This window comes from Chrysochloris asiatica, unplaced genomic scaffold (genome assembly GCF_000296735.1).
Source record: "Chrysochloris asiatica unplaced genomic scaffold, ChrAsi1.0 scaffold00265, whole genome shotgun sequence".
NCBI classification, from domain to species: Eukaryota; Metazoa; Chordata; class Mammalia; order Afrosoricida; family Chrysochloridae; genus Chrysochloris; species Chrysochloris asiatica.
The window spans coordinates 267122-281653 of record NW_006408783.1 but is presented as its reverse complement, the minus strand read 5'-3'; the positions used below and the strand labels follow the sequence as shown (position 1 = coordinate 281653).

At 45.3% G+C, this 14532-nt stretch overlaps 2 protein-coding genes across 2 annotated transcripts in view; one reads left to right on the top strand and one right to left on the bottom strand.

Moving 5' to 3' along the window:
* The window catches only part of LOC102818214 (chromosome unknown open reading frame, human C1orf198), a 53170-nt gene extending 46272 nt beyond the window's left edge, over window positions 1–6898 (top strand). Inside the window, exons 3-4 of the mRNA XM_006874158.1 lie at window positions 1545–2048; window positions 6842–6898. Of these exons, the coding sequence (XP_006874220.1) occupies window positions 1545–2048; window positions 6842–6898 (561 nt within the window). The remainder of the gene's footprint in view (window positions 1–1544; window positions 2049–6841) is intronic.
* A 3953-nt stretch (window positions 6899–10851) lies between these two features.
* Window positions 10852–14532, bottom strand: part of CAPN9 (calpain 9) — a 102303-nt gene continuing 98622 nt past the window's right edge. The window contains exon 20 of the mRNA XM_006874172.1: window positions 10852–10941. Within this exon, the coding sequence (XP_006874234.1) occupies window positions 10852–10941 (90 nt within the window). The remainder of the gene's footprint in view (window positions 10942–14532) is intronic.

The following is a 14532-nucleotide window of genomic DNA, read 5'->3' as shown; positions in this document are numbered from 1 at the left end:
CCTGTAAACTATCATGTAATTCACAATAAAACATTAAAAAATAAAATAAATAATGGTTATAAAGACTATGTGCATAACAATTTAGGATTAAATGGCAGTGTCCAAACAGATTACATGCAGAACTATCACCTCATAAAATATGCACAGAAGTACAAAAATGTGCAGTGATTGTGGGAAGAGAGATTCATTATGGTTAATACTTTCTTCTCCCCTTTTCTACCTTTCCAGCTTTCTGTAATGTGGTTTTATAATGGTTATTTAACAAAGTAGCAGGGGGGATGAAAGAAGAAGTAGAAGTGGCCAGGAGGAGGGATATTTGCCAGATTGATTTTTAGAGACGATTGACATCACACATTGCTATTCTGCGGAGCCTGGTGTACGTTGTCCAGTGTACTCTGCCGAGGTTCAATTCCCATTTAACAACAGCAGGCCAGAACAGCTTAGAATGGCCATTTCTGGAGGTCAGTGATGAGCTGCAGCTGGCCAGTAGAAGCATTGTGCTTGCACTCAAGTGCCTGCCTGGCTGTGCCAAGCACTTGAATCACCCACCCACTGGATGTTTATGTTGTTAAGTGTGGTTGAGTTGGTCTGACTCATAGTGACCCTGTATGGGGTTTCCGAGGAGCAGCTGCTGAGTTTGAACTGCCGATCTTGCTGTTCAAACTGACCTTGCAGTCCAGTGTGTTATCCCGCAGCACCACACCAGGACTCCTGGGTGTTTTTAGACTGTATCCAGTCTCTAGGACCTGGAATCAGGTGGCATGGTCACATCACTTGCCGAGCGGGGCGTCTCTCTGGAGACAAGAAGGCTTGGCAGGAGTGGAGGGTGAGAAGTAGTTTTAGCAGCAACTGCACTAAGGTGGGGCCTTGGGCAAGGTCTTGCAGCTGTATTCAGCCCCGTAGTGGGGCTGTATGACCCCCTTGGTTTTATTCTACCCTTGGCCATGGCCACAGGTCCAGTGAAGGCGGTGCCTAAGAGATGGGGTCTAGGTTTCACCCTCACTTAAGTGCTACAGGATTTCCTTGTGGTGCAAATGGTTAAGTACTTGGCTACTAACCAAGGTTTGAGTCTGCCCAGAGGCACCTAGGAAGAAGTGCCTGGTAATCTACTTCTGAAAAATCAGCCATTGAAACCCCCGGTGCACAGCTGTACTCTGACATACATGGAGGTGCCCTGAGTTCCAGCACGTTGAGTGGCAGGCCCAGCTCTCCCATTTTCCTGGGTGGAAAAGGCAGGCATGGTCCTCCTCAGCTCTCCTGGGCAGCAGGCACTGGGAACGCCTGGAGCACACAGGTGAGGATGCTGCCTGCCAAGCACCGAGCCTTCCCTGTTGCTTTGATTCCTGGGCTCAGATCTGTCAGTAGAGTGACAGGCTGGGAAGGATCTGGAGCTCCAAGCTCCAGTGTGTTTCAGGTATGTGGTAGGCAAAGAATGATAACAAGGCTGATTTAACTGTCTGGTGTCAATGCGGGCAAAGAGTTATCTTATAACTGACTGTAAGGCTCACACCTTGTCTCTTTCTCCCCCGTACCCCCTTTACCAGAGTCAGATGGAGTTCAGCATCTCATCTTTGTCTGTGCAAGACCCAGGCAGTGCTGCACAGGCCCTCAAGGCCTCCCAGGGCAGCAAGGCCCCCGGCCCAGACTCGCTGGGGCTCATACGGAAGGACGAGGAGGCGGCCTTCTGGAAGATCAATGCTGAGCGGTCCCGGGTAGAGGGGCCTGAGGCAGAGTTCCACTCGCTGACCCCCAGCCAGATCAAGTCTATGGAGAAGGGGGAGAAGGTTGTGTCTGCCTGCCTTCGGCAAGAACCTGCCCCAAAGGACAAGGAGACCCAGGCGGAGCGACCGAGCGGCCCTCGGCAGGAGTCACATGACCTCTCCGACCCTGGCCCGGGGAGCGAGCGTGAGAGACCCCTGCCCCTACAGGTGCCTGTCAGCCCACCACGGGAAGCCATCCCTGCCGAGCACGTAAGGAAGCCACCCACCCCTGATGCCAGTCAGGAGGATGGGGGGCAGGCTGTGATCTCCGAGCCTACACCTGCACAGGTGGGTAGCCTGGTAAGATGCTACTTCAGATCCCTTCGTCTGGAGTGGACCTTTGTCCAGCCCCTTCCTCCTCCTTTATCCCTGCCTCCTCCCCAGAGTGCTTGTGAGGTCAGGAGAGCTGGACTACTCATCAGCCTGGCCCATGGGCAGTGTAAAGGGTTAATTGAGTTCGTCTTCCTCTTGACTCTTTTGACTGCAAGGAAGAGGTCGTGAGCTGGGGTGTGAACAAGGAGCTTGGGAGGAGAGAGCTGGCAGATTGTAGGTAGTTGGACACCTGCCCGACTGGAGGGGATCTATGAGCCTGGTTGTGACTTTGGGTATGGAAGTGATGCCAAGGAAGCAGGTAGGAATGCTCCCTCTCCACCAGGGCAGAGATAGGGCTCCAGGAAGGACTCTTGAGGACACCAGTGCTCCCATTGGATGGTGGGGAAGCAAAGTAAAGATCTGAGGGTATCTGGGAGGTCACTGAGTCAGTGTGGGCAGGGCAGGCAGGAGAGACTGGATAAGAGGAAACCATGTAGGTGGCTTTTTAAGCCCCCCCACCCCATTTTTTGAGAAAATGGTAATAATTGTTCTTTACTGATTGATTTGAGTATCTTTTCTCTTTAAAAAAAAAAAAACAACACAAGATTTTGTTTTAATTATTCATTTACAGGTTTAGTTCATTCTTTTTTTAATTGTGAATTGAGTGATAGTTTACATGGGAGAATATCAGTTTTGCACTTATCCTATGGTGTTTTGTTTTATTACAATGATTGCAATCCCCTCCATGCATCACCATTTAACAGTATTTGCTTCTATTCCCTCTGTTTATTATTATTATTATTATTTGAATATCTTAAGAGGAAAGAAAATTTCTGATTTAAACGGAACATTTGTTGGAGAGTTATCCGACCTCTCCCCTCCCCCGTCAGTCATTGTGTTTGAGAGGGAGCCCTTGGTTGGAGGCAGCATTATTTAGTAAGCAGAGCAGCACATGAGAATGTGGCATGAGCACCAGCTCTGGGAGAGAGGGAGAGATTGTGCCCACTCTGCACCTGCCCACCTTGGCAGTGGGGCAGCGCTGCTTCCGCGCACTGTGCCATGTTCAGTAGAAATACCTGGTGTGGTGCTGGGCAACAATGGAGCTTTCTGCTCCCTCAGAGCTGTTTTGAAGGAGTCAGGGTGCCTACTGAGTCCCTGAGGGACGGAGAGAAGGGCAGGGTGGGGAGAGGCAAACCTGCTCACCAGGTGAGGACAGCCAGAGGGAAGGCACAAGGGGTCTGGAAGCTGCGCTTCTCCCATGAGCCCTCACCTCCCGTTGCTGGCCCTGAACTGGAGCTTCCAGGATGCTCTCTGGCAGTGTATGCACCAGAGTCCACTGTTGCCTTCCCCAGGGTAACCTCTGGGGACTTGAGTTCAGAAATAAGGGTGGGTGTGAGGCCAGTTCTGACCAGCTGCTTGCTGCTTAGAATTCATCTCATGTGTTGGTGGAAAAGAATCATGTTGTGCAAATTACCATGGGACAGGACTTGTAAGTATGTAAACTTACACCCAGAATCCAAGAGGTAACCTAGTCTCCACTGAGGACCAAGTGGGGCTTATAACTCAGCTGCTGCCTAGAATTATAACAAGGAAGACACAGTGCAGCATCAGGAAGCTGGTGGACTGCTAGGGAGCAGTGGCGGGCCAGACACGAGTGAGGAGACACGGAGCAGCTCTTTGAAGTGGGGCCAGACTGGGTGTGGGCAGGGCTGTGGACACTTTGTGGACAATGCCAGTAGTGAGGCGCTTGGCCTCCAGGCGAGGGAGAGGAGCACCTGACCTTCAGGAGAGTGTCTGCCGTAGAAGAAAGGTGTCTGGGTTAAAGACCAAATCGCCCAACTGTCTGCTTCAGTGTCAGTGACCTCTGTGGGAACCATAGCTTGTTCTTACTTTGGTTGTCGCTAGTACAAGGACCCACAAAACAACAGAATGCTGCTCTGGAAGGCTGAGTGTGGGGTGAGGTGATAGCCGGACGGGAGGTGGGAAGGAGGACAGACTCAGTCGTGCCAGCTTGGGAGCAGAGGGTGGTGCAGAGGTATAGATACCACTCCACACCAGGAGGCTGTGAGGACGGAGGTTGTGTCCCCTTAATGCAGAATCGTAGGAGAGAGTAGATGGATTGCGAGGAACTGGCTCACATGATTATGGAATGTCTTGGTTGTCTAATAAGGAGTCCTGGTGGCATAATGGATTAAACACTGGACTGCTAATGGCAAGGTCAGCAGTTCAAACCCATCAGGAGAACGAGGAGGCTGTCCACCTGCAAAGATTCATAGGGAGTGGTTCTACTATGTCCTTCCATAGGGTCGCTATGGGTCAGAATCGACTTGTTGGCAGTGGGTTTGGAGTTTTGGTTTTTAGTTGCCTGTTGTTGTTGTTAAGTGCTGTTGAGTTCCATCTGGATCATAGTGACCCCCGTCTAGGATTTCGGAGGAGTGGCTGGTGGATTTGAACCACTGACCTTGTGTTAGCAGTCTGTTGCTTTTCCTACAGTACCACACCAGGACTCCTTTAATGGCTCAGTGCTGCCATGAGGGTATACCACAAGAGGGTGTCTGTAAAGAAGGGACATGCATCATCTCGTAGTTCTGAAGCTGAAAGCCCACGCTCAGGGATCAGCCACGTCTGTCCCTTTGTGCTCTTGGAAGAACAGCTGTCCATGATCTTCGCAGTGTCTGGTGGCTGTCCTTGGTCCTGTTCTGCCGTTGTTTCTGGCTTCTGATTTCTAAGGCAGCCCCCTGTCTGACCTCCTTTTCGTTACCTCTTGCCTCTCTAATCTTTTGGTCTCCTGGCTCCTCTTGACAAACATGTTTGATGTACCTTTCTCCCTCAGCAGTCCTCTTACTCTGACACTCTGGAGTTGAAGTCTTCCTCTGAAGGTCTGAAGGAAGCATTTATATAAACCAGAAGGAGGCACAGGAAAGTGTGTGTGCCGGGATGGTGGAAAGAAGGGGCAAGCACAAATAATTCCTTTAAACAACAGATTGCTGAGAGCAAAGCAGAGTGAACTGCCCTAGCATTTAAGAAACAGAGAAACTCAGGAAAGGGAGACTTGGAGTGGCCACCATTGGTTTTGCAGGTTCCAGCGCACTGCCCTAACCTCAGGTGCAGCGAAACTTGATCCAATTTTCCGGGCTAAGTTGCTCAGCTCCTTCCCTGCCCTTGCCGCTTCATGAATGTTTTCTCTTTGCCAGGCTCTTGAAGGATGACTGCCAAAGTTTCCTTACTCAGGAGTAACAGAGATGAAGACCTGCTTGTGTTATATGGAAGGAATGTTGTTGTTGTTGTTGTTATGTGCCGTGGAGTCAGTTCCGACTCATAGTGACCCTGTACAGGGTTTCCAAGGCTGTAAATCTTTACGGGAGCAGAAAGCCTCATCTTTCACCCGCGGAACAGCTGGTGGTTTCGAACTGCTGACCACTACGCTACCAGATGTTGTTGTCGTTGTTAAGTGCTGTCGAGTCGGTTCCGACCCATAGCGACGCTGTACAGGGTTTCCGAGGGTGTAAATCTTTACGGGAGTAGAAAGCCTCATCTTTCTTCCACTACCAGATAGGGCATCTTAAACCAGGCTGCTTAGCGGAACCCTGTCAGAATGTCAATAAACCTAGCAGCAGCTGGTGACAGCTCACATTCAGCAAAAGCCCAAAAAACAAATGCATTGCTCTTGAGTTGATTGCAATGCTTAAGTTATACTCTTTAAGGACGGAGTAGAACTGCCCCATAGGGTTTCCAAAATTGTAAATCTTTTTCCTATGGAGCAGCTGGTAGGCTCAAACCACTGACCTTTGGCTAGGAACTAAGCACTTAACCATTGTGCCATGAGGGCCCCTTTTATCAAGCCCTATTTCATTTAAGTGGGTTATCCTAGACCAGGCATGGGGAACCTTTTTTACTTCCAAGGGCCAATTTGATATTTGTAACATCATTCATAGCCCACACAAAATTATCACCTTAAAAACTAGCCTGCTATATTTGGTCATTTAATTAGCTCATTCGTAATGTCATGGCTAAGGAGCTCTGGTAGTGTAGTGGTTACGAGTTGGGCTACTGAGCTCACAATCAGCAGTTGGAAACTGTCAGCAGTTCTGCAGGAGAAAGGTGAGGCTTTCCTGTAAAGATTTATAGCTTTGGAAATCCTCTGCAGGGTCGCTATGAGTCGGAACTGACTCCATGGCACACGACCAACCAACCAACCAATGTGATGGCTGGAACTGCAGTTGCCTTGGCAGGGCCAGACCAAATGATTTCGAGGACCACGGGCCAGACATTTTCCGCCCCTGTCCTAGACCCCAAGAATGTTTCTAGATTAGAGAAAATCACTTCAGATCTTTTTGACATCATCTGAAATAAATAAACTTTAAATCTTTTCCTCAAATTTATGAGTTATTTTTGGTTATGGTGTTATGTGTGTGTGTGTCTGTGAATAGAATAGAAAGAATACCTTTATGATTTGTTCTCTTCTTTCATGATGAATAAATGGAAACACATCTCGTTCACAAATAGGAAAACTGTCTTTGTCTCCTTTGCTCCGTAGGTAGGTCTGCAGGCTGCTCGCAGAAGCGTGGGGAGGGAGGGAGGTTGGATGCCGGCACTGTGCGGCTTGCAGTGAGTTTATGTCATTTTCTAGTTCTAATGACTGAGATCCTCTGAGGTCAGGGAGCATCTGGGGTGGAAGAAGGCGGCTTCATTTGGGTCATTTTAAATGAGGTGCTGTTTTTAGATTATGCATAACTGTAATAATACTCTGTGTTTTTTTCCTTCTGCAGGTCAACTCCAGCAATGTCATCTTGAAGACGGGATTTGATTTTCTGGACAATTGGTAAAATGTAATAATAAGTAAAACCAAGACTCCCCAAAGGCTTTCCAAAGTGGCATGGCGGAGGAGGATAAGCAGGCTGCATTTTTCTTATGTAGCTCTCTGATTCCTGTACACTCTTCTCTTAACCATTGGGGAATTGTTAAATATTTTCTTGCCTAGATTTTTCCTTTTTTGGTAAGCTCCAGATACATATGTCATTTTCAGTGATTTGATCAGATCAGTCTTACATTTGAAATTTGTAAAGACTGTTAGGAATTCAGTCAGTATTGGAAACAGAATTTCTGTTCCCAGCTCCACACAGTTTTTCCCCTCCTCCAAGAAAGTTTTCTCAATCATGCCACAGAGATCGTGGCATGATCTCTCTCTCCTTCTCCTGAACCCCTTTAATGAATGGGGTGATGACACCCTACATCAGCATCATGGCTGTGACCATGGGGGGCTTTGCCCTGACTAAAGCTCTCAATGCTTTGCCTGTCCAGGGATTCTCTTGCTAAAACCACACTTTTTATATTATGGGCTTCTTGTCACCCTGACATCTTTTCGTGGATTCAGATAGTTCAAACATGGTAAAGCTCATCCGTAACCTAGTACATATGGAAGCTGTTTAACAGAAGTTGCATGTTTAAAAGTTTTGTATTAACTTTTCATTATTTTGTATCTAGATTTAGCAGCCACTTTTCTTGTTTGATACCAATGTCCTTTTGGAATTCTTTGTTACTTCTGTGACCTGTTTGTTATTCCCATACTGGGCATCAACAGAAAGAACTGATGGAAAGGTCAGACTTCTGATGAATTGGGTTCGAACATTCCATCGAGAGCCTGCCAGGTGGAAGCGGCGTCCTTCACTCCAATGACTGCTCAGCCTCCCCCATGATGGACCCTCCCCACCCTGACCACTACTAGAAGTACAAAAGCAGATGTACATTGCTTAACTCCTTGAGGCTGTGGTGGTATCAAAGTGAGGGTGTCCCTTGGAGCTGTACTTTGCCTGTCATTCTGTTCCTAGCTGCTCTGGGGACAGTGATTGTGGCAAGAGATGCCTGGTTGCCCAGTGGAGCAAGTGGACCATGCTCCAATCAGGCAAGGAGTGTGGCCTTCCCATATGGTGTCCTGGCCAGTGCACCTCAGCTGCGAGGCTGCAGGAAGTACTGTGGAGAGCCGGGCACCCTAACGCAACATGACTTACAAATCTCCTCTCACTGTGTCCTCCTCACCTGAAGCCTTAATTCCTTTGAGCCCTTGCTGGTGAGTGTTTGGTTTCAACACCCAAGTGTGTTTTGTTTTTTTTTGTGCCATAGGACCATCTACAGTTATTTCTGGAATATTTTATTCTGGCTCCAAGATAAAGACATGGTAACTAAATTTTTTTTCTAGGAAAGTTTTTGCCAAAGCTGAGGCTCAGCCAACTTTTGGGTTGGTTCCTGCCAATTGCTTTATGTCCCTTAACCTCACGTGGCCCCCTGGGGTCTTGGGTTTTACATTCCTCCTTTTACTGACTGTTACTTAAGTACAGCTGATATATAAACCCATCCCCTGCTGTTGAGATGATTCTGACTCACAAGGATCCTATGGGATAATGGTATAGTAAATCTTTATTAAAGTAGAGTGCCTCATCTTTCCCCCGTGGAGTGGCTGGTGGGTTTGAACCGCTGACTTTTGGGTTAGCAGTTGTGATCTTTAACCATTACACCACTAGGGCTCCTATTTGATATATATGAGGAGACTTCAGAAAAATTCATGGGGAAATTTCATTATCTCTTCATTCCATTTTTCCACCAATGTTTTGAAGCCCTCTTGTAGAAGATGGGGAAAGGTTTCCTGTATTGTGATGAGGAGAAAAGAGCTTCAAATCCTAACTGGAACTGCCCCCTATTGGGTTAAACCTCAGAGCTGGGCTGCAACCTGGCCTGCCCTCCACTCTGAGCTGCATGGTCAGCAAGGTCCTGTGTAGTACACGCTGGAAATGGAAGCTGTTTTCAAAAAAAAAGGAAAAAAAGATGTGTAGATGTGACTGTGGTGTTTTTGTAGCGAAGACACCAGGTCCATGTCCTTGAATAGATCCAAGGCGATCTGTCTGTTCTTTAACTTTCTTATAAAGCCTATATTCTATATTCCCTTACAGTTGTTTTTGGAGCGTTGGGGGTGTGGGCGTTGTTGAAAGCAGCTGCTCAAGTTCCTATTTGTATAGCCTCCCAGGGTTAAAGGTCAGAATCAGAACCTGGGAAGCCCTGGTTGCTTTGCTTTGATTGTGGAAGTACCAGACATCATAGCATCCGAGGGAATGAAGAGTGGGGGTCTGGCTCCCAGGACTCTCCATCCCTTCTGATGTCTTCCAAACTCTGGACAAAGCCTAGGCAAATGTTCTTTCTTTCCCCTCTCTCGGGGGTTTGTATTCAGTGTGCCCAAGTATCGAATAATTAAACTCGTATGTTTGTCATTTTCTTTCCCATGTATCAGGAAATTATTTTTGTTGAGCTGGGGGAGAAAAAACACAGACTTTTCAGCTGAAACCTGTCTGTGGTTTTGGACCCTACCTAACCCCCACCCCTACACTTTGTATCTGGAACCCAGCTCTAGAGTACTGCTTTGGGTGACCTCATGTTTGTTACAAAACCTCTCCAAGGAAATGAGAGACCAGTCTGCCCTTTTACCTGAGGGACCTACCCCCTTGCAGGGCTTCAGAGGCAGCCCCTTCGGGGGACACCGTCCTGGATACCAGAGCAGCTGCCATGGAGGTTGAAAATGCTGCCCTTTCTTTGATACACATTTTTGAAAGCTACAAATTCTTACAACTTGTAACTTGGTCGTATTTTATATTAATAATCTTTAATAAAGTCATTTAAAATATGTCGGATGTGTGTCTTTCTGGCTTTTTCTGGAATCAGGAAGCTTTTTAAGAACACAGGAGAGAGAAAAAAAAGGATTAATACTAGTTAAAACTAGCGCGATACATCTTCAGAAAATCCATTCTGCACCGTTGTGACACAGAAGGGCCTTGGTGGGAAGAGGGAGAGCTTGTCAGTGAGATTGAACTTTCGGTAAGTCTTCCCCCAAAGACTCAGCAGATCAGCTGTTACGTACGTCCCTGAAAGCTTTCAGGTTGGGTCTCATTGGCCTGGTCGCAGCTGAGTTTTGGTAGAAGAGACACAAAATTAGGCACAGCCAGCCAGGCCTGCTCCATGCATTACAGTACAAGCGATAAGTTACCAACTATAGATTAACAGGAAGCCTGGTGTGGTGCTGTGGGATAATGTGCCAGACCACAAGATCGGTTTGAACTGCAAGGTCGGTAGTTCAAACCCACGAGCCACTCCTTGGAAACCCTAGACAGGGTCGCTCTGAGTCGGAACCAGCTTGATGGCACTTAACAACAATATTGATTAAGAATTTTTAGATGCCAATTTTCCATATCAAGTAAGGTTATAAAACTAATATTCCCCAGAAAAATGTGTTAGATAAACAAATTTCTAATGTGCTTCAGAGACCAGAGATTTCTGATCAGAGCAAATCCTTTTACTTTTGAGTCCTGGTGTGACATCTTAGGATAAAGGGACCACAAGTTTGGTTTTAACCGTAATGTCAGTGGTTCAAACCCACTAGCTGCTTTTCAAAAACCATGTGCAGGGTCGCTATGAGGCAGAACCAACTCGACAGTACTTAGGAATAGCAACAACTGGTCCTGGTGTGGTGCTTTAGAATAAACACTGAACTGGTAAGCACAAGGTTGACAGTTCAAACTCACCAACTGCTCTTGGAAACCCTGTACAGGGTTGCTGTAAGTTGGAACTGACACAATAGAAGCCTGACCCTGGATGATCTGGAAAGAGTTTGTGGCAGCTCAGGTGGCTTAGGTCAGGGTGCTTGTTCCCAGAAGGAATTCTTACAGGTTCACAGGCAGCTAAGGGCAAGGCAGCTGGTTATAGAAAGAGCTCGGGGCCTCCCAGGAGTGGCCAGGGACTAGCACTGTGCATTCTGCTGGTCTGATGAGGGGAAATCAGGCTCTTCCAGATGAGGGGGAGATACACCCAGTTCCAGATCCACGAGCACCTATGCAGGGCAGAGGATGTCTAGTGAATGGGTGGGTGAGGGTGGGAGCTGACTATGCTTCTGATCACCAGGAGGGTATGGGGAACAAGAGAAGATTCTACTTTTTTCCTCATCAACCACCAAAGTGTTTGTGCTATAAGGCCACTGTCTTAATGGAGTGCTCCCTTCAAAAGTTCAAAATGACTATGTAGCATCAGGCCAACTGTCTCTTCTCTTACTGCTTTTGTTCACTGTTTTCTTCCAGTTGGGATTTAATCCACGTCTCTATCCTTTCTTAAGAAGTTGAGGGTTACAGGATGATAATTTGTATCTATTTTACTTAGTCTCTCATGTCTTTGTAGAGGGTCTGTGTAGCATGTCTGTCTAGACTGTCATCTTGGTAGAAGTTCCCTCTATATATTTTGAACTGGGAAAATCTACTGCAGAAGACCACTTTGAAGTGTTAAAGAGTCAATAAGTCACTTCGAGAACAAACAAGTATAGCTCTTTAGACAAAGAAGAAACTGCCGCAGAAGTGAGGATGGCAGGTCTTTGTCTCTTGCACTTTAGACGTGTTATCAAGAGGGACCAGTCTCTGGAAAATGACATCATCCTTGGTAAAGAAGAGGGTCAGTGAAAACAGAGGGACCCCCAAATGAGCTGCTCCAAAAATGGATTCAATAATTGTGAGGATGGCAAAGGACCAGGCAGTGCTTCATTCTGTCGTGCATTAGGGTCACTAGGAGTTGGAACCAACTCAATGGCACCTACCAGCACCAACATCCTGAAACAACAATGTCCATGATAGAGTAATATCCATACACCTACCAGGAAGACCAGGTAATACAACCACTATTCAGAATTACACACCAATGACTAATGATAATGAAATTAAAGATTTTTACTAGCTTCTACACTCTGAAATTGATCAAATGCACAGTCAAGATGCATTGATAATAACTAGTGATTGGAATGCAAAAGTTGGAAACAAAAACATTTCAGCTCACTAATGCCTAAGATATTGATGCGTATGCGTTCCATTTCATTTTTGACAATTTCTAATTTTCCTAGATTCATACTTCGTACATTCCATGTTCCAATTATTAATGGATGTTTACAGCTGTTTCTCTTCATTTGGAGCTGTGCCCCATTAGCAAATGAAGATCCTGTGGGCTTTACTCCCATGGGTTTACTCCATTCACGTCATCACGATCAACTCTACTTTGAGGAGGCAGCTCTTCCCCAGTCGCATTTTGAGTGCCTTCCAACCTGAGGGGCTCATTTTCCAGCACTATATCTGAAAGTGTTTCTCTGCTCTTCATACGGTTTTCAGTGACTAAATATTCGGAAGTAGTTCATCACTCCTTCTTCCTAGTCTGTCTGCATCTGGAAGCTCATCTGAAACCTGCCCACCATGGGTAACCCTGCTGATATTTAAAATATCTGTGGCATAGTTTTTAGAATCACAGCAACTCACAAGCCACCACAGTACGACAAACCGATAGACGAGTGGTAAAGTATCTAGAATTGGAAAAATGCAGGAAAAACAGTGACAGAAACAATGCCAGAGATTGCAGAATTTTTTTTTTTTTTACTATTACAAAAGTTTATTTAACAATAACAACAAAATTTAATATGAAAAATGTACACAGCCTGATTTTTACATCAGAGTCAAACAGCCCCTTTGGAGTGGGGATACATGGAAGTCACTGATTTCTCCTCTTAGCACAGCTATTATACTCGTTCCAAGGCTTCTAGCATGATGATACTATTTCCTCGTATTACCACCATTCCAATATTGTTCTGTTGTTCACTAGTTGCCATCTCCACACATTCATCTATTACAAGATTCATAAAGGGGTCAAATCTCTGCAATATTCCTTGGACATGTCTGCCACCATTTAGTTTCAATGATAATTTCTTGTCCATAAATTTTTTCAACTCCAGCGGGTGAGCTTTGCTCATTTTGCCTTCTTGGATGGTTCAGAGCTACCTTGAAACAAGACTTCCCGCATGTTAGAATTTTGCAAGATCAATGACTTACTCATTTCAAATACCTTCTTTCAACAACATAAAAACAAGCATATATACCGCTCTACACATGATGATTCTGTATACACACCTCACCAGATTGAATACATAGGAATCAAATTGACTACATCTGTGGAAAGAGATACTGGAGGAACTTGGTCTCATCAATGGGCGCACATCCAGGGGAACAGACCATCAATTGCTCATGTGTAAATTCAAGTTGAAACTGAAGATAATTAAAACAAGTCAATAAGAGCGCAAGTACAACCTTGACTATTGTTGTTGTTAGGTGCCGTATACCCACCTTAATTTAGAGACCATCTGAAGAATATATTTGGGCACAGGGACATACAACCACCAAGAAAGAAGAGCTAAGAATAGAGTACATTGTTTGGCTCAGGAGTGCCTGCACTGTGGTGCTCCTGTTGTTAAGTACCATGGAGTCGGTTCTGACTCATAGTGACCCTGCACAGGATTTCTGAGGTTGTAAATCTTTATGGGAGCAGAACACCTCATCTTTCTCTCGCGGAACTGCTGGTAGTTTCGAACTGCAGCCCGACTTGTAACTACTACACTACCAGAGCTCCTAGATAGAGGAAAAGTTTGATTGCAAGACACAAGGAAGTAACCAAAAAGTGCTAATAAGCCTTTTGGTTAGCTTAAGATGCTTCAGAAGACAAGGACCTTTCTCCAGAGCTGGCTCTCCAGACTTCTAGCGGTCTATATTGTTAGAAAACAATTTTTTTTCTTAAGGCCCCCAACACACACAAAAAAATAGATTTGACATATTGAACACTAATGATTGAAGACCAGACAAACCAAGACATCCAGCACATTATAAATCAAATAAGCAAATGGTCATAAAAGACACAGGAAAGAAAAATGTCAACAATGTTTCATTCTGTTGTCATGAAGTTACTATGATTGAAACTGGCTTGATGGCACCTAACAACAACAACAATATGGGGTAAAAAGATACAAGTGAAAGGAACTTTGATAACATAGTTTATTTAGTTCAGTATATTGAAAATAGTATCGTTTCAACAGGTAATTAGTGTTATAAAGTTATTAATGTGCTAAAAAAAAATAAAGCAAAGGAAAAAGCCTTGATCTATTAGTGTTGTTCCTGATTTCCTCCAAGAATCAGAAAACTTGGGAGTAGGTTTTTGAGTCCCATTTTTTGATGTCATATTTTTGTTAAAACAAAAACCATATCAAACAGTCAACTTCTATTATGTTGATTGCTTATTTAATATGCTATTTGCAAATCATGGTAACAGTTTGAGTAGGGAGTAAAAAATGTTCTCAAGAAGAAAGAACTTCTGAGATTCTTATACCCTGTTTTAGGCCCAACATCACTTTGGAAACTGTCTAAAACAGAGCTTCAAGTCTGATCATTGAGTTTCTGTTTCTCAAAGAGCATTGCACAGCTTTCAAAAGAATACAATGGCTGAGGCAAAATGGTCTTTACTAATTTATCTAGACCAATGTTTGCTCAAAGGGGACTTTAGGAAATCAGTTTCTTCAAGGATTAAGGTTTAAAAGAACCTCCCAGGGCAATGGCCTGTATGGGTCAGCCTA